The 27,152-nt window shown below is 33.4% G+C and overlaps 2 protein-coding genes across 3 annotated transcripts in view; both read left to right on the top strand.

Moving 5' to 3' along the window:
* LOC127725860 (high-affinity choline transporter 1-like) overlaps window positions 1–27,152 on the top strand; it is a 92,998-nt gene that overhangs the window by 27,029 nt on the left and 38,817 nt on the right. The gene's annotated exons all lie outside the window — the stretch shown is intronic.
* LOC127725863 (uncharacterized) lies at window positions 106–26,069 on the top strand. 2 transcript variants are annotated; one of them, XM_052233199.1, is made up of 10 exons: window positions 106–268; window positions 6,690–6,942; window positions 7,565–8,046; window positions 9,875–9,973; window positions 14,663–14,755; window positions 15,534–15,637; window positions 16,925–17,008; window positions 18,311–18,613; window positions 21,983–22,158; window positions 24,564–26,069. In XM_052233199.1, exons 2-8 carry the CDS (start codon window positions 6,696–6,698, stop codon window positions 18,603–18,605), a joined length of 1,404 nt encoding a protein of 467 aa, XP_052089159.1. In that variant the 5' UTR covers window positions 106–268; window positions 6,690–6,695; the 3' UTR covers window positions 18,606–18,613; window positions 21,983–22,158; window positions 24,564–26,069. The 2 variants fall into 2 exon arrangements, with proteins under 2 accessions (XP_052089159.1, XP_052089160.1); XM_052233200.1 differs by having other exon boundaries at window positions 132–232.

Below are 27,152 nucleotides of genomic sequence, written 5' to 3'. Positions count from 1 at the left end.
TCAATTTGTATAACTTGTCATTGTACTGCAATATTTTTCATTCAATTGGTATAATTGTCGTTTTTTTATTTATATGCAATAATTTTTATTTATATGCAATAATTTTTATTTATATGCAATAATTGCATTATGGGAAATTGTTTGACGTCACAAGGTCAAATTTGCAACAACGTTTGTGATTGGTCGATATAGTCGAAAATGGCAGCCCCTGCTTGACTCACATGTTGAAGTTGTACGTTTGATTAGCTGTTGATAGATATATGAGAAGGTAACGCTTTGTGTAACTGTTTGCATTCCCCCCTTTCTTTCTCAACACGAATGCATGACCAAGAATTAAAAAAACGCGTCGCCCCACTAACTAAATCTTGCGTTCATGCGAGTCCGGCATTGCAGGCTGTTACTGTTAGTGTTACTGTTAGGATTATGTACCCTTGTGTTGATTCAATACTAAACATATGGAAAGTTTATAGAAAATCCATAGTCCAAATAATTATGACGTCTGGCAAGGCTATTTTGATTTTTTTCTTGGACGCCTTCCTGCGACCAAAATAGCCTTGCCAGACGTCATAATATTATTTAGACTAGAACATCCACAGCCTTTTCTATTTATCCTTGTTCCCTCAAATAAGGCAATTTAATGACTGATAGATATAGGATTATTGCGAGCATTGAAATTTTCTCAAAACAAGTTTATTACTTTAGTTATAATAATGGTTAAAACAAATAAGAATTTAGCTCAAATTAAGTACACCTTTTAGGGTGCACTTGACTGGCTCAGCACCAGATGTTTGGGAATTTACAGGTTGCTTATATTTTTTTGTAAACAATTAATAAACACAAGCACATTTTAGAAAAGCAAGTGAGTAATCTATGTTTGAAATTTTATAACAAAAATCTCTGTATTGAAGGCTGTGGATTTTCTATAGAAATCTTGGTTTATTTGCCACAAAGTACTCGCTTTGTTTATAAAAAATCCGTAAACCAGAACTGGAAATTGACAGCAGGTTCATCAGATGGAAACACTTGTTGGAAAGAGTTGCGGTACATCTAATAACCAATGTAAAAAAGTGCCGAAATATGCACCACAATGGCCGTTTATGGAAAAATTGGAATGTGTTCTAGTTCCCATCTCTGAATCCCTGAAGTAGATTTTTTTTCCACATCCCACTGTGGTTAATAATTACTATATGTCTTTGCATATTTCAAAACATATTTTTCTTCAGGAATTCTTAGCTCTCTAGAACTTTTATTTGTCAGCATATTTTGTTCATATTTATACACATAATGAGAGCTATATATATATTCATAGCCTCTCATAGGACAATTTCGAATTTCAGCCAGATTCACTTTTATTTCAAGGAGAAATTGCCCTTTATATGATTGAAAATTTGTCGTTTCCAACTTGTTAGCACTGACTAGGATTATACCCCGCTTTAAAAAAAGGGGGGGGGGTATACTGTTTTAACTCTGTCTGTCCATCCATCTTTCCATCAGTCCGTCCCATGAATATTTTTGCATTTTTACTCAGGAACTACAATACAATGATTTCTGAAATTTGGTTTCAGGGTTTATGTAATTCAGCTATACCGTGTGATGTGTTTTCAGATTCATCACTCAACAACTTCCTGTTTACCGAACACTTGTATGATTTTACACATGATAGCCAAGTTGAAAATTTTCATCACATTTTTTCAGGAACTACAATACAATGATTTCTGAAATTTGGTTTCAGGGTTTATATAACATGTATAAGCATGATAAGTCAGCTATACCGTGTGATGTGTTTTCAGATTCATCACTCAACAACTTCCTGTTTACCGAACACTTGTATGATTTTACACATGATAGCCAAGTTGAAAATTTTCATCACATTTTTTCAGGAACTACAATACAATGATTTCTGAAATTTGATTTCAGGGTTTATATAACATGTATAAGCATGATAAGTCAGCTATACCGTGTGATGTGTTTTCAGATTCATCACTCAACAACTTCCTGTTTACCTAACACTTGTATGATTTTAAACATGATAGCCAAGTTGAAAGTTTTCTTCACATTTTTTCAGGAACTTCAATACAAGGATTTCTGAAATTTGGTTTCAGGGTTTATATAAGTCAGCTATACTGTGTGATGTGTTTTCAGATTCATCACTCAACAACTTCCTGTTTACCGAACACTTGCATATTTTTACACTATTAATATTATCCACTTGCGGCGGGGGTATCATCAGTGAGCAGTAGCTTGTAGTTTCACTTGTTTTATTTTTTGAATGGATTAAATTTATATTTACATTAGGAAAATGGGGAAGGGGAGGGGGAATTAGTCCTTTAATATACAAGTAAATATTCCAAATTGTATGTTGAATGTGTCACCATCTTGTTGTTTTGTTCTCCATCCATTGATTTTCTCTCTTTATGGCACCTCGGTATGGATACTTTTGCTTAAAATGCATAAGCCCAAGAACAGGATTTATGGCTCTTTGTTTGACAGAAAAGTGTCATTTTTATACGCCTGTCTAATACCGGACATTTTATTGTATACCGTTGTCTGTAACTTTGGTGAATTGTTTATATCTATTGACATACTGTATATGTGACTTTTTCGATTTTTTTAAAATTTCACAGTTTATGTTTCTGTGTCATGAATTTTTATGCCTAAAAAAGGTGGAATTTTCCAGTTTCCGGACAATCACTCATAAACACTTTCACAAAATTTTGGTGAATTGTGTATACATGTTATATCTGTTGGCTTAAGATGCTTAAGGTACCTTCCAATTTTTATAAATTTCAGATTATACGTTTTCCAGTAATGAACTTTTATACTTAAAAAAGGGTGGAACAATAATAACCCTAAAACACTTTCACCAACTTTCATGAAACTTTGGTGAATTGTTTATATCTATTGATGTAAGATCCCTATTGACAGCTGTCAAACAATTTAAATGAGAAATCTAACCGCTTAATTAATGTAAAAAAAAATCATTTAAAGCATAAAGACAAGCTAAAGGGGCAATGGGCTTATCATGTACTTATATCACAGCTCTTAATTCACTTATATAAGGATTCTACAATTTGTTTGTTGATTGATTCATGAAATTTAAAAGCATGCAGCTTAATATCCATTAATTCATAGACAGGCTTGAGTGTCAGCCAGATTTGTCATATATATAGAGTAAGAGTTATGGTCTTTTATATGACTGAAAATATCAATTTCTTACTTGCAAGTGCTCTAGATTTTGTATATTTAAAACACAAATATCCCTTGGCTCTATAACAAGTTTTAGTGATCTCCATTGATAAAAATGAACACGTATGGCTCACACTCCATTCTGTTCAGTCAAATTGTCTCCAAGTTGATTCCATTTTAACCCTTTTTTGTGACACAATGAATGGGAAATTAAGTATCTATGATAGCATGTTACATTTCAATGAATTAAATTCATTATGACTATTTAATCAAGTCGGGTTGCACAAACAAACACTTTTTGAATAGATCTTCAGGTAGGAGTTTGACTCTATTTCTGGTCTGAAGTCTTTTGTCAATTTGAAAAGTAGTCGATCAGGTTATCAATAGATTATATATCCAAGCATATTTATAGATTATCCAAACCTTTTTTGTGTGTCAAATATGCTTTGTGGGACTGAGTCAACCCACCATTCTCTGCAATATGTCAAATACTAAAAGTGTATCCATATTGGTCCTTCAATGTACAAAATGTATCTACTGATAGAAGGTTCAACACACTGCACTCCACAGGAATGTTGCAAAGACTGTTCTTATTATTTAGTCTCCCAAACTAATTGTTTTTGTCGAGCCTGCGACTTTTGTCGCAGAAAGCTCGACATAGGGATAGTGATCCGGCGGCGGCGGCGTTAGCTAACTTCTTAAAAGCTTTATATTTTAGAAGCTAAAAGACCTGGATGCTTCATACTTTGTATATAGATGCCTTATGTTACGAAGTTTCCGTCTGTCATATGTCCAATGTCCTTGACCTCATTTTCATGGTTCAGTGACTACTTGAAAAAAAAGTCAACATTTTTTGTAATGTTAATTTCTTTCTTATTATGAGTAATAGGATAACTATATTTAGTAAGTGCGTACCTTGCAAGGTCCTCATGCCCGTCAGACAATTTTCATTTGACCTCGACCTCATTTCATGGATCAGTGAACCAGGTTAAGTTTTCATGGTCAAGTCCATATATCAGATACTATAAGCATTAGGTCTACTATATTTGGTATATGGAATGATTGTAAGGTGTACATGTCCAACTGGTAGGTGTCATCTGACCTTGACCTCATTTTCATGGTTCAGTGGTCAAAGTTAAGTTTTTGAGTTTTGGTCTTTTTTTCTAATACTATATGCAATAGGTCAACTATAAATGGTGTATGGAATGATTGTAAGGTGTACATGTCTAGCTGGCAGGTGTCATCTGACCTTGACCTCATTTTCATGGTTCAGTGGTCAAAGTTAAGTTTTTGAGTTTTGGTCTTTTTTTCTAATACTATATGCAATAGTTCAACTATATTTGGTGTATGGAAATATTTTATGATCTATATGTCAGTCACACAGGTTTTATTTATCCTTGACCTCATTTTCAAGGTTCATTGTTCAGTGTTAAGTTTTGGTGTTTTGGTCTGTTTTTCTTATACTGTATGCAATAGGTCTACTATATTTGGTGTATGGAATGATTGTAAGGTGTACATGTCTGGCTGGCAGGTGTCATCTGACCTTGACCTCATTTTCATGGATCAGTGGTCAAAGTTAAGTTTTTGAGTTTTGGTCTTTTTTTCTAATACTATATGCAATAGTTCAACTATATTTGGTGTATGGAAATATTTTATGATCTATATGTCAGTCAGGCAGGTTTTATTTGACCTTGACCTCATTTTCAAGGTTCATTGCTCAGTGTTAAGTTTTTGTGTTTTGGTCTGTTTTTCTTAAACTATAAACAATAGGTCAACTATATTTGTTGTATGGAAGAATTGTTAGCTGTAAATGCCTGCCTAGCATGGTTCATCAGACCTTGACCTCATTTTCATGGTTCATTGGTCAATGTTTAGTTTACTTGGTTAATGTTAAGTTTATGTGACAGTTGTAATAAAGCTTTATATTTAGGACTATCAACATAATATAAATGATTAGTAAAGAAGGCGAGACATTTCAGTGTGTGCACTCTTGTTGCTCTGTTCATATTACTTTTATTATTATTTTTCTTTTTCTTCCGATACGTTTTGAAAAATAAACTTGTTCTCCAAAACTGCTTGTCAGATATACTTAGGGTTCATAAAATGTTAGACTAATTAATATGATTAGGGGAGCCATCAACCTTTCGTTTGTGCATGCAGTATCGGGGTTTATTAAGGGGTATTTTGGGGAGGCATAAGGAAGGGACAGTTTTACTACAGAACCCTATGGGTTTTTATTTTTTTTTTAATTTTAAATGACTATAATGTTGAAGGCCGTACATTGACCTATAATTAGTATTATTATACTGGTTATTTACTTTTATAAATTGTTATTTGGATTGAGAGTTGTCTCTTTGGCATTCACACAACATGACTTCCTATATCTATAACTTGAAAACAGCAAGTGAAAGACACATAGTCTTCAAAAATGATCACAGGATAATAAAACTAAAGGTGAGTCCCTGGGTCACTCCACCCCCTTCAATTTGAGAATGTGCTATTATCTTGTAAATGGTTCAGATCCCCACCCCTAAACCATATATACTTTAGTTTGGGACAGTTAAACAAATGAAATTAAAGGGAAGTTGGGGGTGTGTGTCATTCCCACCCCCTCTAGTTTGCAAACTTGTAAACGGTCAAGATCCCCACCCCTATATCATATATATTCTTGTATGGGACAAACACATCAAATGAAAAATAGGGAGAGTCCATCGGGGTCACCCCTACCCCATCATGTTTGAACATATTTTAAATGGTTGAGATCCCCACCCTAAACGGTAAACCATTTATTCTTGTATGTGACAATAAAACAAATAAAACGAAATATTACATGTAGGGGATGTCTATGGGGAGCACCCCCATCCCCTTATGTTTGATAAATTGTAAATGGTCAAGATCCCCACCCCTTAACCATATTCTTGCATATCGCATGGGATAACAACGCAATTCAAATGAAATATAGGTGCAGTCCGTAAGGGTCACCCCCACCCCCTCATGTTTGATAAATTGTAAACGATCAAGATCTTTGTCCCTAGACCATATATATGTTCTTGTATGGGACAATAAAACAAATCAAATGAATTTGTGACCATAGGAATTGCAAATTAAGGGAGCTTTGTTTGGGAGACTTCGTAACAGCATCTTGTTACAATTACTTCTTGTTATAAATGCCATTATGGGTTTCTTGGGCACTCAGATACATTGTAACACAGGCCCATGGTTGCTAATTTTTATAAAAATGGACTATTCTTACTTCCCTGTATATCTGGCTGGGAACCCAAGTGCCTGTGAAATATAAATAGAGAGGAGAGGATAGGGATATACATGTATTAGAAAAAATATTCAAAATCAATGCCAATGGAAACCAGAATTATATGCACAAGTGAGTTAAAATAGTCCAGTTGTGTTCCCAAATTTCAAATATTTGGTGGCAATTGTCATGATATTTTAGGTGAACGATTCAGACTCTGATCAATAATTGGTTTCCATATTTCTGTTTTTAGGTTTATATGATGTCAGGTCATATAAAGGTTTCACATAGTGAACTTTGTTATGATGCTGAGGTCTTATTGCCACTTAAAGAAGATGTTTTGGAGAGGGAGACACTCAAATCACAGTTTCCTTCAGCAGTGGGTTTGAGGTACCATGTAGGAGGGGTGTTGAAAGCCGTTGCAGCTGATACAAGAGGGTTTTCTTCTCCAGATGGAGGTTGGGGAACAAGAAGATATATTGTTGTAACAACAGCAGAACGTGCTGGTATGTACATTCATGGTTGGTAGAAAAATCAATTATTTTTTTGTACAACAAAACTACAGCATGTACAGGTGCTGAGCTCTTTGTATTGATGAAACTCAACAAAAAACCTAATAGCTTGGCAAAGATCAGTTGCCCACTTTTGTTGCAGATTGATGAAAAAAAAGTTCAATGAATTATGTCTCGAACAGGCTCTTTTTAAACCTATATCTTTTGAGCAAATTCTCTGAATTGTTTTTGCAATACTATCGAATGATTTAAAAGTATTAGTTGATTGTTCTTTAGGAACTTTGAAAATAAGATATCTGAGTACTATACTATGACTGTGAGTGATTTTGAGCTTTCTACCCAATACTGTTTTGGAAAATAAGGGGTGAAACAGATGATAAAAAGGGTGAAAGGATTTTTGATACCTAATTAACTTCAGTACTTTTAGACGAGTACATGACCGCCAAAAAATGTGTTGAAAAATTATGGTATGATACCGTGTCTTTAAGTTGTGATACATTTACCTGAAGTAATATCTTTCCAAATAATTGTTTAGTTTAAAATTTTGTCATGATAATCGCCAACTGCTTTAATTTTATCTTTTTAATTTTACTATAATAATATTTACTTAATATAGGACAAGCAAGAGATATCATTGGCAACAGGCCAAGTACAAGTGGATGGGCTCAGCAGATTGCTTCTGTGTTTAAGTCGTCAAAAGCCACTTCACACCCAAGGACACATTTCTCACCAATACAGGGAGCTGCCTCCAGAAAAGACATCAGACAACAAATGAAGAAGAAGAAGAAGTTATTTGAAAAGTCATATAAAGTTGTTTTTATTGGAAATATAAAATTGCCAGGCATTCTGTGTGCAGATATTATCCTAGAAGAAGGATTAATTAACATAAGTTCGGAGGATACAGAGGACACTATTAAAAACAAACTACTTGACATATTTGACAGTACTGACAAAGATCCCACCAAGATCAATTTTTTATCGTGCTCCCATAAAAAATTATCCAAACCAAATGAACCATCAACATTCAAATTTGATGGAATAGGGCTGAAGGCTCTGATTGGTCAAGGGAAGCTATATGTTCTCGTCGAGGGCCCTGAGGTGTGTACATTGTATTTTATCATTCATTGTACAATATTTTCCAAAAAAATGGAATTAGAAAAATTCTGGTAGATTCAACACAAGAAATGAATATTGATATACAAAAAATAGTGTCCTGTCAAAATATGGAACAAGTGAAAAACTACAGACTTTGATTAAGAATATTACATGCAACTTTAATTCAGAATTACTGGAAAATAACATGAACAGTTTAAATGAAAATAACAAACTTTTTCTTTCATTCAAAAATATTAAAGTCAAACAAGACCAAAAATTTTATCTTCATCCAAATTTTTGAAACAAACTAGACGTTTATTTACAAAAAGTTAGAATTAGTTACCATAATTTGATCATTGAAGGGCAGATAATCTAAACATACCTCAAAACAATAGAACGTTACGTCGTGTCCAACTTGTAAAACCTTAGAAGATGAAAATCACTTTCTCCTCCACTGTCAAATTAATAATGCTTTACGTATAAAACCTTTTAATGACATGGCAATAGATAATCCTATGTTTCCAAATCTATCTGATACTGAAAAACTAGTAGTCCTACTAAATCCGTCAAATATAAACCAAGTGTCAGAAAAAACAGGTTCCTTTATTATGTTTTTAACAACAGTCTTTTAAGAACTGAGGACAGGGAACTCTTAGTTAGTTTTACTTGTGTATATATAGATATGTGTGTGTTCCACTCAGTTATTTTATTGTTGTTGTTATTTTTGTTTATGTTAAAAGTATAATGTTACTTATACAGTCAGGGGTACTACTTAAACAAGTGATTTCAGAATCACTTCTTTTTGTGATTTTGTCTGTGAAATATTAAAAATTTTCGCACAGACTTTTTAAAATCACTGAAACAAGTAATTTGAGAAGTTAAAATGTAATCACTTCAATAAGTGTTTATAACATTTTTTTGATATTTTTCCCATAAGCTTGATTTTTTTATTGGTAAAAAGACAAGAATTCAATTGAAAAGACAACTATGTACATGCAGAAATTGTCTTTTGCTTGATAAGCCTGTCAGTTTTTACAGTTTATTTAAATATGCAAAAACTGGAATAATTTGTAGATCAGGACATAACCTTGAAATAAGTCATTCTAACTATAAAGAAAACCAATCAGGTTACCTAATATTGTTGACCTTTGTCTGATAGTAAGAGTAGTTAATGAATATTTGATTACAGAACAATTCCCAAGGGTACTTTTAAAAGCTTTAGCGCACTAACTTACTGGCCAAGCGCACTAGTGAAATTGATATCCAAAGATAAAGGGATAATTGATCTATATAGGAAAATTATAGAAAAGTTTGTGAAAATATGGAAAATCAATGAAATTAGCATTTGAAGATCAAAGGAAGCACCAAAATCACTTAAATAGGTGATAACTGAATTTAAAAAATCACTGAAATAGGTGATAATGAAATCACTTGTTTAAGTAGTACCCCTGACTGTTATATGACAAATACAGTTTAATATTGTATAACTATACATGAAGGACAACTACACATAAGCATTGATCACAAAGTTAAATGTTACCTGAGAAAGTAAACAGTAAAACACCTACTTTTAGTTGTATGACAAAATATGGGCCGCAAAATATTTATTAAAGAATTAATAACATCAAACTGTATAATGAGTCTTGAGGGAGTTGCAATATCCATTTAAAGGAAAGAAATATAATTTAATGTAATGTTCTTCTTTTAGGGGGGATGGGTGCAGATTTTTTGCAATGTTCGTTAACACACATAAAAAGTTTTCTAATTAGTGATATAGTATCTTACTGCAAAAATATTGATAGTTGTTTTACAAGTATGAATTCATTTTTAGTTCGAAAATGATATGGACATGATGGATCAAAACAAATTAGATGACACAGACATGACAGACGAGGAACTTCCAGTATTCGGCAAGACACACTCTTTACAGGTAATTATGCAGCATCATAACTTTTTAGAGCTCAAAACCATAGAACACAGGATATTACACATGTAGTTTTAATCGACAATAAATAAAACAATGTTTCTTAGTGGTGGTCACACTATAGTAATCAGTCGTCAGCTGCCACTCAAAACAAAATCATGTCTAGCATGTACCTAAAATTTGTGATAGGCTTTTATTATTTTGCATGTGGATAGATCACATGAAGGTGATGTTTCTGCTCTTGCTACATGTAGGATGATGGTCTTTTACCTTCAAGTTAGATTAATGATTTTTGGCTGGATTTTGCGAGTTGAAAAATCAGCTTAATTATAATATGTGAATGTTGGTCGCAGGGAAATACTGTATTTTTAATATTTATCTCAGGAACTAAAAATCACAGGCTCTTCATATTTGGTATGCAGCTTCTGTATGGGCTCTCACATCAATGAGATGTGATTTCAGAGTGAGGTTTGTAGCTCTTCTTCTTGTTTAACAAAAACTGGCCCTTTCTGTCTTTGACCCATTTTAATTTTACATGATTCATGCTTTCCTATATGATGTGTTCATATGGAATCATTTTTTTAAGAATGTCTTTCTGTTATTCTGTTGGTATGAAAAAATAATTTGTACATTTTATAAATACAGGATAAAAACAATATTTGTACAGTGGCAGAAAATTGTATTCGTACTCGACACACAACAGGTATGAAATGCTTGGTAATACTATCATACTCACTCTATGTACCTATAGATTAATATTCTTATCCAAGTGCACTTCATGTATATACTGATACATATAATATATTTTTATGTCGCCTGTGTTTTATATAGGGGTCACTTTGACAAAATCCATCTTTCCAAGACCTTTGCCGCATATGCACCGCAATGTTGTCACACATTTTCATTGCAGTTTTCTTATCAACTACATGCAGCAGACTTAATATTTTGGAGAATGCTTTATCTCGAAGTACTATGACGCGTAAAGCATTTTCATGGCTTTGCTTATGTACTTCCTATTTAATACCAAAAACTTTGATATTTAAGGCATGCTCGTCAAATATGTATGCAAAATTTCATTGCAGTTTTCTCTACAACTACATGCAGTACAGACATTTGATATTTTGCATCTCTATGCTTTATCCTTTAGAATTGTTTTTCATTGCTGTCACTCAACTACATCCTGTTTATCAAAAACTTTGAAATTACACATAGTGGACTGTGGACATAAATAATGTGTGCAATGCTATGAATAAAATGCAGGCGACATACAGGTTCCCTTGAAGACAGTACAGTCTAGTTTGTAATTAACAATTGTGCATGTAACACTAAATAGCAATCTTGTGACACATTCAGATAAATGGATCATCATGATGATGTTAACGTTAAGCTTTTCATGAAATAAATTTTATATCTTTTGCCCCTACAACAATTTTTTTTTTATATAGATCGATCGACTCGCTGACGTTCATTTTCATGACCACACTTTGTTAGCTAAATTCATGCATTTTTATACGACCGCAAAAATTAAAATTTTTGGTCGTATATTGGTATGACGTTGGCGTCGTCATCGTCGTCCGAAGACACATTGGTTTTCGCACTCTAACTTTAGTTTAAGCGAATGGATCTCCATGAAATTTTACCATATGGTTCAATACCACGTAAGGAAGGTTTGGATTGATTTTGGGGGTTATGGTACCAACAGTTAAGGAATTAGGGGCCAAAAAGGGGCCAAAAATAAGCATTTTTGTAACTTCCAGACAATAACTTGTGTGTAAGTGTATGGATCTCTCTGACATTGTACCACAAGGTTCCATATCACAAAGGGAAGGCTGTAATTGATTTTGGGGGTAATTGCCTCAAAATTTTAGGAATTAGGGGCCAAAAAAGGGGCAAAAAACAAGCATTTTTCTAGTTTCATGACAATAACTTGTGTGTAAGTGTTTGGATATTTCTGAAATTGTACTACAAGGTTCCATATCACAAAGGGAAAGCTGGAATTGAGTTTGGGGGTAATTGCCCGAAACGTTTAGGAATAAGGGGCCAAAAATAAGCATTTTTCTAGTTTCCAGACAATAACTTGTGTTCAAGTGTATGGATCTCTCTGAAATTGTACTGCAAGGTACCATACCACAAAGGGAAGGCTGGTATTGAGTTTGGGGGTGATGAATCATAAGGGGGTTCAAAAAATTTGGGAGGGGGGATTTTTTTTTTTCTTTTTTTTTTCTTTTAAAATTTTTCATTTTAAGTTGGTTATTTCTGATTAATATTTAAAAGCAAATAATAATGATATGGTAGGAGATACACACCAAACAGGATGTGTAAATTATTATATAATAAGTATTGTGCAATAGCAAGAAATTTTCAATTGCACAGTATTGCACAATAACAAGAAATCTTCAATTGCACAGTATTGCGCAATAGCAAGAAATCTTCAATTGCACAGTATTGCGCATTAGCAAGAAATATCCAATAGCACAATATTGCGCAATAGCAAGAAATTGTCAATTGTACAGTATTGCGCAATAGCAAGAAATATTCAATTGCACAGTATTGTGCAGAAGAAGATACTTCGTATAAATTGCTTATTTCTTGATCAATTTCAATGGGGTTTTATTCTTGAATTCTTGGGGTTCTTTAATATGCTGAATCTAACCGTGTATTAAGTTTTTGGATTTTGGGCCCTATTTTTAAATTGGTCCACATTGAGGTCCAAAGGGTCCAAAATTTAACTTTGTTTGATTTCATCAAAAATTGAATTATTGGGGTTCTTTGATATGCCGAGTCTAACCGTGTATTTAGATTCTTAATTTTTGTTTCCGTTTTCAAATTGGTCTACATTCAGTCAGGGGTACTACTTGTACAAGTAATTTTTATTTACTTGAAGAAGTAATTATAATATACTTATATAAGTAAATTTGTAGGATACTTATACAAGTGTATTTTATTTACTTGTATAAGTAAATTATTTTTTGGCCTAGTTATGTCCCTTAGGCATTCAGATTTTTTTACTTATACAAGTAAAAAAGTCATCCTATCTTCTTTTCTTGAATTCTTAGAACTTCTTTGCTCTAACAGAATTTTGAATTGTCTGTCCTTTGCAGATGTCTTTACTATTCATTTAAGTGTAATTTCATGGACAATGAAAATCTCATTTGTCTTTTATCTTTAGAACACTGCTCATTTACAAGCCCCCAAGGAGCAATTTTTGAAGGCCTTGCGCAAATACTTAAGATCTTTGCTCAATCAGTTTCTGTGTTGAATTAATGAGATGAAACATTGAACTCTTATTAAAAATTATGAGCTAACCTGAGAAAAATTGTTAAAGGCATGATTTTACATCTCAAAACTTGAGAATTTTTGTGGGATTGTAAAAAAAATTTACTTATACAAGTAAATTTTTTAGAAAATTAAGGGGAGATTATTCAAACAATATAATTAACTTGTATAAGTATATTTTATTTACTTCTTCAAGTAAATAAAAATTACTTGTACAAGTAGTACCCCTGACTGACATTAAGGTCCAAAGGGTCCAAAATTAAACTTAGTTTGATTTTAACAAAAATTGAATTTTTAGGGTTCTTTGATATGCTGAATCTAAACATGTATTTAGATTTTTGATTATGGGCCCAGTTTTCAAGTTGGTCCAAATCGGGGTCCAAAATTAAACTTTGTTTGATTTCAACAAAAATTGAATATATGGGGTTCTTTGATATGCTGAATCTAACCATGTATTTAGATTTTTGATTTTTGGGCCCCGTTATCAACTTTGTCCACATTGAGGTCAAAAGGGTCCAAAATTAAACTTTGTTTGATTTCATCAAAAATTGAATTCTTGGGGTTCTTTGATATGCTGAATCTAACCATGTATTTAGATTTTGGATATTGGACCATAATAGGTGAATGTCCAATTTAAAATTTTTAAGTTCTTAGACCACATTCATTCTGTGTCAGAAACCTATGCTGTGTCAAATATTTAATCACAATCCAAATTCAGAGCTGTATCAAGCTTGAATGTTGTGTCCATACTTGCCCCAACTGTTCAGGGTTCGACCTCTGCAGTCGTATCAAGCTGCGCCCTGCGGAGCATTTTATTAAAAATGATTTTTTAGTTTGTTTATGGTTGTGACATTTACCATATTAACACTTTTCAGAAGAAAAATGACACCTTTGCATTAAAATTATGAGGGGGGGATGTCTAGGAAAGGGAAAGAAAAAATAGCATTTGCTTCAATGACAGTGTTAATGTTTAATGTAAATCCAATTGCAAACAGCATTCCATGATGTGCTATAAGTTTTAAGTGTACACAATGAAACTACTTCCCGAACAGCTCTTTGTACATGTTGTATGCAATAAATTAAATTAGTGTTAAGAGAGAGTCATATCTCTTGCATGTAAAGGACACCCTTGTAGATTTCGAAAAAAAGAGCAGGGTAATGCCGCTACAAGCAGCACTAGCACCTGCAAAGTGGAAAGGGATTAATATAAGATGAAAAACTTGTTTCCCAATCCAGTATAAATAAATATGTTTAAACTAATAAATTATTATTTGCAGTATTCTATGAATTTAGTGCTAAATATTACTTCAGTATTTTGAAGTGTATGTTTCTGGTGTGTATTTTTGACACACTCCTGTAGGATAATAATCCTGAAGGAATTTATTGAACTAGGATAATATAGTTTTATGAATATTGTAGAAACCACAAACAGACATCACCAAAACTGTGCAAAGTCAAGATATAGTGGAAGGTGATCCGGAAGGTGATCGGGAAGATACAGGCACACCGACAGTTAGTATTTACATGTAACTTAGCTATTCCATTAGAATGGATGTGAAAAGGTTTTATTATGAAATGTGTGTCATGCATCTTTTTAACAAACTCATTACATATCATGACCTCAAATGTGATTGCTTTTTTAAGATCATAGATTGATTGTCATGGGCAAACAGAACTTCAAAATTTTCAGTTTGTTTCATCCTTGTGAGCACTCTGGATTTAATATATTTCAATGGACTTTGATTAAACTAGTTCCAGAGTATTCTACATGTTCTAGGAGGCACTATTGCAAAATTTGCATTTTACATCCAACATGACAAATGCCGCACTGAAAATTTGTTATTGCATTAAAAGAAAGGCCCCAAATTTATTTCAATCTCTTGTTCTAAATAGCTGTTTACGCCACAGGTGATCAATTTTGATTTAAATCTACCAGTATCAGTTCTGAACTGAGTTTCTGTAATCTTTAGTAATGGACAATTCAGATATTTCAATGCCTGCCGAAACTATTATTAAAGAAATGTCAAAAAGAAAACAAAAGTGCCTAGGGAGATTTCATTTCAGAAAAATGGCAGTATTAACTGAATCTGTAAATAGTGAGCAGCAGGTCTTAGAAAGTGAAACCTGATTTAGATGACAAGCAGTATACATTTGTTAAAAAATCAAAATGAATTAAAATAACATGCATGTATGATAAGTTGAAATGCTATATGTGCTGACCAAGAATACTCTGCAATTGTTTTACAATTTGAAATTGTTTAATTTTAAGACGGATTACCCTGTTTTATAGATAACATTTCATCCATCGTGCTTAGAACGTAGAGAGCGTAGATCTCGATTAAGCTTGCGGTCATCTACTGGTAATGATGCTCCAGCATGTCCTTCAACTTACAGGTATTTTATTTGTAGATAATCTGGACACAATTTCTTGATATAATGAATCACTGTAACCTATATTTTTTACTTGACTGACTTACATTTAAGTTTACTTCCAAGTTCACATCTTTCTTAGTATTAATACCAATTCACATACAGAATTTTTTTCTTATAAATGCTCACAAATCTACAACTTTTTTGTCATTCACAGCAAGCATTGGAATTTAACTCTTAAAACAACTCTTATACATTCTGCTGATCCCTGATTTGACATGTCAAATAATTTTCAACAAATGGCTGATTGTTTTTAGATAACTTCATTCGTAAATAGCTCGCCATCCAGTCTTAGTCATTTGTAAAGCATTGTTAACTTAATGTAACAACACAAACACTATTCTTAAAGAATGGTGAAAAGTCTTTTGTGTGTAATTGAATACGATTGCTTTATGAATCAATTACAAATGATTGAGTATAGTTTATAATTGGTTGGCCACAAGTTTAGGAATAAATATAAATACTTTCTTGAGGGGGATAGGACCTTTATTGGGACTCCGGGATCGGGTGTTTTTAAGCTCGGGATTTCGGGATTTACTACATAGGGATCCGGGAAATCTTTTTTTCAAATTTCGGGATCCGGGATTTAACTTTATTTAAATTCGGGACCTCGGGATTTCGTGTTTTTAAGCCCGGGATTTCGGGATCAGGACCCCTCCTACCCCCCTCTTTCTTGATGTATATGAATATACATTTCTGATTGTTTTGGGATATATTCCAGTACTTTGCAAATGTATTTGATTTTGATTTAAGATTTAGGTTTGATCGATTGGTTAAGGTTTAAAGCCCTATCAGCAGCTTGTGAAAGTTTTATGAATCTGGTAAAGTTTTGAGATTCGTAAGCAATCGTAAGAAAAATTTGTGTATGTGAAGCGTTATAACTATACATGGTAGAATCATCTAACCTTGTATTTGCATGCATCCTAGATAGTAGATTATCATCCAGGCAAAGTCATGTGTTTTGCAGTTGAACCCTCAGACAATATTAAGAACAAGACAAACTTAGTGATAGTTGATTATTTTTATTTTTGTCAAAGATATGATACGAAAATCCAGCATACTTTACATGTATTTTTTCAATTGAATATCCGTATTGGTGACAAGTACCCAACCTGGAGGTTTCAACATATGTTGTGTCATAAATGTCTTTAACTTCATATAAACATTACAGACATAAAAAATAGCATTTAAGTAAAAAGGAAAACAGAATGTACAATAGGTTAATCAAACCAAGATTTATTTATTACTTAGGTCATATGTCCAGCTGTTTGAAACTGAAATAGTAACAGTTGATGACTCTGATGATGAAGGTGACAAAACCATACCAATGGATGTGTACGTATTTGAAGATTTCATGTTTATTTATGTATACTTAAATTGCACTAAAATTGGGATTGATTTTGGGAGTTTTGGTCCCAACAGTTTAGGAATTAGGGGCTAAAAAGGGCCCAAATAAGCATTTTTTTTATTTTCGCACTATAACTTTAGTTTAAGTAAATAGAAATCAATGAAATTTGAACACAAGGTTTATGACCACAAAAGGAAGGTTGGGATTGATTTTGGGAGTTGAGGTCCCAACAGTTTAGGAATTAGGGACCAAAAAGGGGCCCAAATAAGCATTTATTTTGGTTTTCGCACAATAACTTTAGTATAAGTAAATAGAAATCTATGAAATTTAAACACAAGGTTTATGACCACAAAAGGAAGGTTGGGATTGACTTTGGGAGTTTTGGTCCCAACAGTTTAGGAATAAGGGGTCCAAAGGGTCCAAAATTAAACTTTGTTTGATTTCATCAAAAATTAAATAATTGGGGTTCTTTGATATGCCGAATCTAACTGTGTATGTAGATTCTTAATTTTTGGTCCCGTTTTCAAATTGGTCTACATTAAGGTCCAACGGGTCCAAAATTAAACTAAGTTTGATTTTAACAAAAAATGAATCCTTGGGGTTATTTGATATGCTGAATCTAAAAATGTACTTAGATTTTCTATTATGGGCCCAGTTTTCAAGTTGGTCCAAATTGTGGTCCAAAATTTAACTTTGTTTGATATCAACAAAAATTGAATCCCTGGGGTTCTTTGATATGCTGAACCTAAACATGTATTAGATTTTTGATTATAGGCCAAATTTTCAAGTTGGTCCAAATTGGGGTCCAAAATAAATCTTTGTTTGATTTCAACAAAAATTGTATATATGGGGTTCTTTGATATATGCTTAATCTAACCATGTATTTAGATTTTTGATGTTTGGGCCCGGTTATCAAACTGGTCCACATTGAGGTCTAAAGGGTCCAAAATTGAACTTTATTTGATTTCCTCAAAAATTGAATTCTTGGGGTCCTTTGATATGCTGAATCTAACCATGTATTTAGATTTTTGATGTTTGGGCCCGGTTATCAAACTGGTCCACATTGAGGTCTAAAGGGTCCAAAATTGAACTTTATTTGATTTCCTCAAAAATTGAATTCTTGGGGTCCTTTGATATGCTGAATCTAACCATGTATTTTGATTTTAGATATTGGACCATAATAGGTAATGTCCAATTTAAAATTTAAAGTTTTTAAGTTTAAGTTCTTAGACCACATTCATTATGTGTCAGAAACCTGTGTTGTGTCAACTATTTTTTGTTCATTTTAGTGATATTAGTTTGCCAGAGTTATTAATAAAGTTACAGTCACAGGTTGACCTGGAGAAGATAACGAAATTCAATATCAACAGAAACCTTGTTTTAGATGGTGCTCGGAGTGCCATTAAAAGGAAATCCTTCTGTGCTAAAAGCAAGATAAGTGTGAAGTTTACGGACGATGTAGGAATCGCAGAAGGTGCCATAGATGAAGGTGGACCAAAAAGAGAGTTCTTGAGAATGCTGATGAAAAAGATCCAATACCTGCACATTTTTGAAGGTCCTGAAAACAAGAATTTTGGCCTATAGTACATCAGGTATGATTCCAGTGATATTGTTGGCTTTTTTCTAAACTACCTCTACCCTTTTTTATTGGGAAAATATGTGTCATTTTCATCAAATTGGGAAATTTAAATTAACCATGAATTTGACTGAAACTTCAATGTCAAACCCTGCTTTAAAATAAGACCTCATTTTGTCAGTGATGATACATAAATAGACCCTCAAATCTGCAAGTATAGTCATTTTAGGCATGAAAATTGTTTAAATGAGTGTTTTTCAGTTTGTATTCATGCACTTCATTCATTTCTACTGAGACAGCACTGTTTGGGAAAAAAATTGTCTTTTTGGAAAAATTTTAAGCCATTATTTTTTGTCGAGCCTGCGACTTTTGTCGCAGAAAGCTCGACATAGGGATAGTGATCCGGCGGCGGCGGCGTTAGCTAACTTCTTAAAAGCTTTATATTTTAGAAGGTGGAAGGTCTGGATGCTTCATACTTTGTATATGGATGCCTCATGTTACGAAGTTTCCGTCAGTCACATGTCAAATGTCCTTGACCTCATTTTCATGGTTCAGTGACTACTTGAAAAAAAAGTTCAGATTTTTTGTAATGTTAGATTCTCTCTTATTATAAGTAATAGGATAACTATATTTGGTATGTGCGTACCTTGCAAGGTCCTCATGCCCGTCAGACAGTTTTCACTTGACCTCGACCTCATTTCATGGATCAGTGAACAAGGTTAAGTTTTGGTGGTCAAGTCCATATCTCAGATACTATAAGCAATAGGTCTAGTATATTCGGTGTATGGAAGGACTGTAAGGTGTACATGTCCAACTGGCAGGTGTCATCTGACCTTGACCTCATTTTCATGGTTCAGTGGTTATAGTTAAGTTTTTGTGTTTTGGTCTGTTTTTCTTATACTGTATGCCATAGGTCTACTACATTTGGTGTATGGAATGATTGTAAGGTGTACATGTCTAGCGGGCAGGTGTCATTTGACCTTGACCTCATTTTCATGGTTCAGTGGTCAAATTTAAGTTTTTGAGTTTTGGTCTTTTTTTCTAATACTATGTGCAATAGTTCAACTATATTTGGTATGTGCGTACCTTGCAAGGTCCTCATGCCCGTCAGACAGTTTTCACTTGACCTCGACCTCATTTAATGGATCAATGAACAAGGTTAAGTTTTGGTGGTCAAGTCCATATCTCAGATACTATAAGCAATAGGTCTAGTATATTCGGTGTATGGAAGGACTGTAAGGTGTACATGTCCAACTGGCAGGTGTCATCTGACCTTGACCTCATTTTCATGGTTCAGTGGTTATAGTTAAGTTTTTGTGTTTTGGTCTGTTTTTCTTATACTGTATGCCATAGGTCTACTATATTTGGTGTATGGAATGATTGTAAGGTGTACATGTCTAGCGGGCAGGTGTCATCTGACCTTGACCTCATTTTCATGGTTCAGTGGTCAAAGTTAAGTTTTTGAGTTTTGGTCTTTTTTTCTAATACTATGTGCAATAGTTCAACTATATTTGGTATGTGCGTACCTTGCAAGGTCCTCATGCCCGTCAGACAGTTTTCACTTGACCTCGACCTCATTTCATGGATCAATGAACAAGGTTAAGTTTTGGTGGTCAAGTCCATATCTCAGATACTATAAGCAATAGGTCTAGTATATTTGGTGTATGGAAGGACTGTAAGGTGTACATGTCCAACTGGCAGGTGTCATCTGACCTTGACCTCATTTTCATGGTTCAGTGGTTATAGTTAAGTTTTTGTGTTTTGGTCTGTTTTTCTTATACTATATGCAATAGTTCAACTATATTTGGTGTATGGAAATATTTTATGATCTATTTGGCAGTCACGCAGGTTTTATTTGACCTTGACCTCATTTTCAAGGTTCATTGCTCAGTGTTAAGTTTTTGTGATTTGGTCTGTTTTTCTTAAACTATAAGCAATAGGTCAACTCTATTTGTTGTATGGAAGAATTGTTAGCTGTACATGCCTGCCTAGCATGGTTCATCTGACCTTGACCTCATTTTCATGGTTCATTGGTCAATGTTTAGTTTACTTGGTTAATGTTAAGTTTATGTGACAGTTGTAATAAAGCTTTATATTTAGGACTATCAACATAATATCAATGATTAGTAAAGAAGGCGAGACATTTCAGCGTGTGCACTCTTGTTCAAATTGGGATTCTTCTCCAGGGGAAAAAGCCTTTATTCTCCACTAATTTAAGGCAAACAATATCACTGATGATTATATTGTCTCATCTTGGTGAAAGATTAAAAAAGGAATTTCATGTATTCTCTATACAGTTACATTTTTATGTCTCCCACTTTATAGGGATGGAGAGGTATTTTGTCATGTTCAATTATCAATCATCTGGTTCAAGGTTTGCAATTGTTTCTCCATAGGCCGTAATGGTAACGTTTTCTTCTGTTGCTCAGTCCATATCGTTAACTTGGATATATATGATGGCTCGTTTTGAAGCTGAGACATTTTCTTATTTGTGGTTAAATTTTCAGGGTACGAAGTGAGATTACTTTTTCTGTAAATTAGCAAACCCAGAGTATTCTTTCGTGATGCGGCTCCTTGTGGTCAAAAATCCCTGTTTTAACACAATAAGTTCTTTGAACTTTTAATAGCTCCATAGCTTTTACACATTTATTCTATTTCCCTCTACTTTCCTTATCACCACAAATGGTTAAGCTCAATCATTTGTAAAAAATAGAAACATGTCCAATATCAATACACAGAGATTTCTTTTACACATTACTTGGGGTTCCTCATCTAGAGCTGGTGCATTAGGGATCTTGACCCATCTCTCACAATAACCTCACACCATTTACAATAGGGGACACTTTGGGGATCTAGACACTTGTTACAGTTTTAAAGGGAAGGACCATTTTTATGCCTCATTTATGGGCATTATGTTTTCTGGTCTGTTCGTTCGTTTGTTCTTCCGTCTGTCCGTTCATTCGTCTGTCTGTCCGGCTTCAGGTTAAAGTTTTTGGTTGAGTTAGTTTTTGATGAAGTTGAGGAAACTTAGTATACTTGTACCTTATGATATTATCTTTCAAATGTTAATGCCAAATTAGAGTTTTTACCCCATTTTCACGGTCCACTAAACAGAAAATTATAATGCAGATGGTGCATCCATGTATTAGGGACACATTCTTGTTTTCCTTCATTTTGCTTCTGATTTCTGGAAGATCTGTGAAACACAAAACAAACATGATATATATTATATCACTGAATCAGGGATTGATAATATATAGTTATGAATAGTAAAATTTATTCTTTGACATCTATCATGTCTATTAAGGCCTCTAAATGTTAAATTTAATATATCTTAAATCTTTTATCACATTTCAGCAAAATATTTAGTTTTGTTTTATTGTAGCCCTAGAAGACAATCTGTACAGAGATGTTGGATTATTCTTTTCCCTATCCATTGTACACAGAGGACCATCACCAAAATTCCTTTCTCCAGCTATGTACAATGCGTTAGTGGGACAAGCTGGAGAAAGGAATATTGAAGATATAGCAGATGGTGACTTGAGAGGAGAAGTTCAAAAGGTAGTATTTAGAAAGTATTGGATTGATAATAAGAATTGTTATAGAAAATAGGGGTAGAATGCAGTTTTTGGCTTATAACTCAAAAACCAAAGCATTTAGAGCAAATCTGAAGAGATTAAATTGTTAATCAGGTCAAGATCTATCTGCCCTGAAATTTTCAGATGGATTGGACAACCGGTTGTTGGGTTGCTGCCCCTGAATTGGTCATTTAAGGAAATTTTGCCGTTTTTTGTTATAATCTTGAATATTATTATAGATAGAGATAAACTGTAAACAGCAATAATGTACAGCTAAGTAAGACCTAGAAATAAGGCAACATGACCAACATGGTCAATTGACCCCCTAAGGACTTACTGTCCTTTATAGTCAATTTTTAACAATTTTCATAAAATTTGTAAACTTTTACTAACATTTTCCACTGAAACTACTGGGCCAAGTTCATTATAGATAGAGATAATTGTAAGCAGCAAGAATGTTCAGTAAAGTAAGATGTACAAACACATCACCATCACCAAAATGCAATTTTGTCATGAATCCATCTGCGTCCTTTGTTTAATATTCACATAGACCAAGGTGAGCGACACAGGCTCTTTAGAGCCTCTAGTTTTTATTAAACTTTGATGTCTGATTTATATCTATAAAGATAACCTCCCTATAGGTTTTTTTTATTAAATTTTTGATATCTAACATTGAGTTATTATTGAAATTTATTTGTTTATAGTCTGACAACAGATTTACTAAGTATTGAGCAACAGCACAGCAAGAAATCTTTAATTGAATATAAATTCAATTTTTATAACAGATTTCAAGTTCTTTGACTACATTTATTCAGAAACCTTTATGTCAAATATTCTATACAATCCAAAGGAGTAGGTTCAATAAGACCCCTTTTTGGCCCCAAAATATAGCAGTTTTACAAAATTTTGAAAATGTAATCTGTTAGCTATTTATTGGAAAGTAGAATGCTTCTGCTACATAAATATGGACTGTTTTTGACAATACAATGCACATATATCGGGAACTAGCATCATGAAGTCATGCTAAATTACTGAAATCTTCACAATTTTAGCATTTTGGTTAGATTTTAGATGGTTTCCATCTTAAATGAAAGTGGCCGCATTCGTGTTCATTCATAATATTGAAATGTAAGTTCTATTTGATGATAATACATAACATATATAAAGGTTGAGGATGAACACGGATGCGGCAACTTTCATTTTTGACAAAAACCATCCGAAAAGTGACGTTTCCTGGCATATTTGATAGATTTTTCATATTTTAGCTTGAATCGAAGCGTTTTTAATGACTACATCAGTTAAAATATGTCACATAAACTAATTGAATCAATTGAAATAGACACTTCAGTGTTTAAAAAGTGTCTAAAATCTTTCGTTAGAAGAACCTGAAATTTGAGGCCAAAATCGGCCCTTACTGGACCTACTCCTTTAGACCGGTATCAAGCTTTAATATTGTGTCCATTTTTGCCCCAACTATTCAGGGTTGGACCTCTGAGAGCATATCCAGCTGTGCTCAGCAAAGCAGTTTATTAATTTACCCCTTCAAATTGCGAGATTTAAAGTCTTGTGTGGCCGTGACTTCTAGGTCAGCCAATGCTGTCATAATTGCAATTAAAATTTTGTTAAGTAAAAGTAAAAATCACTATAGCTGCAACTCCTTGCATCCAGTCAGTGCAATACAGAGGGACATTTTATGAAGATGTGCACACGTAATATCACTTGCTCTGAATGTTGCATGGGGGACTGGGTGTATCTCACAATGCATGTTATTATACCGAAGGCAACCAAGTTGCGAAGGAAATGATGTTTTTGACTGGTCCACAGTCCATCCCAACTTTTTTTCAAAAATTTGCAGATAAAAGTATACCATTCTTTCTGCTCTGCTGATTTGACTGAAATTATGTGCCTTCAACTTTGAAACTTCACCAATTTCACAGTCCATTGAACAAGGAAAATGATAATGCGAGTAGGGCATCCCTGTACTTTGGACACATTCTTGTCATTGTTTTTATCTTTAAAAAAATTAGGGACCAGTGATATAATAAACCATGTAAAGACAGACTTTGTTTTATTTCATATTGTGACCTCATTGAGATGTGAAGCATAAAAAATATTGTTCATGTAGTAATATGAAAGTTTATTGAGTGAGGTTGTTTAGCTTTTATAGCCAACTCAAGTTCAACTTTGTTACATAACATTTAATGAATCAGTTATCCTCTTTGATTTTTGTATAATTATGACTATATGGACATTCCCTGTGATTGATCTACTACCAGCTTGGCTGTTGGTTTTGGTCATTCAATTACTTACCTGGTTTGTATAAACATGAGTAAACCTCAACTGAAGTCAACATTTTGTATAAATTTTTTTTTATTTGTCTTATTTCAGAAGATGAGGATGGTGAAATTACCTTAGGTGATGTTTTATCATTTGCAACTGGAGCAGACTGTGTACCTCCATTAGGATTTGATCCATCACCATCTATTACTTTTCTTCATGACTCAGGATTGTTTCCAAAAGCAAACACATGCTCAATGGAGTTGAAGCTTCCAGTTTCAGTAGATTTTAATACATTCAGAAAACACATGACTTTTGGAATTGCAAACTCACCAGGCTTTGGACTGGCATGAACCATTCATGGGAGCCTATAATTTTAATATTCATCCATACTTCATCTTCATTTTTTGTCTTGCCTGGTGCAAAGGTTGTTACAAATACAAATTTGAATATTTCTGTATAAATATATTGATCATATAAATTCTTATACAAATGGTATCATGTTGTCGTTGTCCATAGACATTTGGTTTTCACACAATAACTTTAGTATAAGTAAATAAAAGTCTATGAAATTTAAACGCATGGTTTTTTACCACAAAAGGAAGGTTGGGATTGATATTTGGAGTTTTGGTCCTAACAGTTTAGGAGGAAGAGGCCAAAAGGGTAAAATTTTAACTCTTTTTTTGTTTGTTGATTTCATCAAAAATTGAATTATTTGGGTTCTTTGATATGTCGATTCTAACCGTGTATTTGGATTCTGAATTTTTGGTCCTGTTTTCGAATTGGTCTACAGTAAGATCCAAAGGGTCCAAAATTAAACTTAGTTTGATTTTAACAAAAAAATAATTCTTGGGGTTGTTTGATATGCTGAATCTGAAAATGTATGAATTTTAATTATGGGCCCAGTTTTCAAGTTGGTCCAAATAGGGGTTCAAATTAAACTTTTGTTTGATTTCAACCAAAATTGAATATAAGGGGTTCGTTCTTTGACATGCTCAATCTAACCATGTATTTAGATTTTTGATATTTGGGCCCCGTTATCAAATTGGTCCACATTAAGGTCTAAAGGGTCCAAAATTGGAACTTTATTTGATTTCATCAAAAATTGAGTTCTTGTGGTTCTTTGATACGCTGAATCTAACCATGTATTTAAATTTTGGAAAATGGACCATAAAAAGTGAATGTCCAATTTAAAACTTTTCAGCTTTTAGACCCCATTCATTCTGTGTCAGAAACCTATGCAGTTTCAACTTTTTAATCACAATCCAAATTCAGAGCTGTATGAAACTCGAATGTTGTGTCCATATTTGCTCCCACTTTTCAGGGTTCCACTTCTGCGGTCGTGTCAAGCTGTGCCCTGCCAAACATTTTATTATGTTATAGTTTTGAACAACAAGAAACTCGGGTGTATTATATGTTAAATTGTTGTTTGACTCAAACTGCACAGACATCTGAGTTTGATTATTTTGTAAAACATGTATAACAGTTAGGGAAACTGATGAGTTGTTGAAAATAAAATATTTAGATCTAATGTTATCATAATACTATGAACTTTTGTTTTGCAATTTATGGAGAACATAACTGTCAGGTTTATTTTCATTAAAATGTTTTATTAAAGTATGTGTTATGTGTATATATAGGTCCAAGTGCAAAAACCCACATTCTTACATGTATGTTTTTGGAAATTTATAATAAATTTTGAAGATTTTCATAAACACTTTTTAGCTCACCTAAGTAAAAGTCCAATTGCCATCAAGTTATGACCATCATTTGTCATAAAGTTTTCACATTTTCATTCTCTGAAACCTCTTGACAGATTTTAAGTAAAATTTGCACGAATGGTCAGTGCAAGGTCCTTAACAAATGACCCTACTTTGTTCTAGTCCAATGAAAAACATGTCCGCTAGAGCAAATCTTAGATTCTGTTTGGCCAATTTTCAAAGATTGTCTCTGAAACTACTAGGCAAAATGTTTTGAAACTTTACATAAATCCTTATTTTGTTCTGGTCTGACGAAAAATGGCCACAGCCAGGGTTCAAAGTTTACATAGAAACCCTACGGGAAATCATATTTTTCCAATTTCTCAAGTACAAAGTAGCTGATATGTGAACAAATTAAACCATACATATATTTGAATATTATAAAGCTCTTAAGATATGTGGAAAATCTAGACCAAAAAAGGATTGCCAAAAGGGCTACACATGCAGGGTCATTGTGAGCCTCCGATTTTCAAAAATCTTGAAACTTAAAAAGTCATGATCTATGACATGTCCTGAACAAATGGTCTTCGTTTTTCTCCGGTCTGTTGAAAAATATTGCCACCAGCAGGGGTCAATGTTTACAAAAAAACCAAAATGAACTGATATTGAAATAAACCATGCATATTTGTGCATTATTAAGTTTCTCGACATATTTTTGAAGCTTTGGTTTTTTTTGATGCTGACGACATGTAGTGTCAAAGTGACTCTTACATGTTCTGTGATTAGCAGGCGACATAAAATTTGTATATAGATGGCTTATGTTATGAAGTTTCCATCTGTCACATGTCCATGGTTCAGCGACTATTTGAAAAAATAAAAGGTTGGAGATTTTTTGTAATGTAAATTCTGTCTGAAATGAGTAATAGGACAACTATATTTGGTATGTGCATACCTTGCAAGGTCCTCATACCTGTCCGACAGTTTTCACTTGACCTCGACC

The sequence above is a fragment of the Mytilus californianus genome, unplaced genomic scaffold (genome assembly GCF_021869535.1).
Source record: "Mytilus californianus isolate M0D057914Y unplaced genomic scaffold, xbMytCali1.0.p SCAF_15, whole genome shotgun sequence".
In the NCBI taxonomy this organism is placed as follows: Eukaryota; Metazoa; Mollusca; class Bivalvia; order Mytilida; family Mytilidae; genus Mytilus; species Mytilus californianus.
This window is presented reverse-complemented; position numbering and strand designations above follow the sequence as displayed.

Coding starts and splice junctions, on each gene's coding strand:
- LOC127725863 (XM_052233199.1), top strand. CDS start 6,696: ATGATGTCAGGTCATATAAAGGTTTCACATAGTGAACTTTGTTATGAT. Junction 6,943..7,564: donor AACAACAGCAGAACGTGCTG/GTATGTACATTC, acceptor TACTTAATATAG/GACAAGCAAGAGATATCATT. Junction 8,047..9,874: donor TTCTCGTCGAGGGCCCTGAG/GTGTGTACATTG, acceptor ATTCATTTTTAG/TTCGAAAATGATATGGACAT.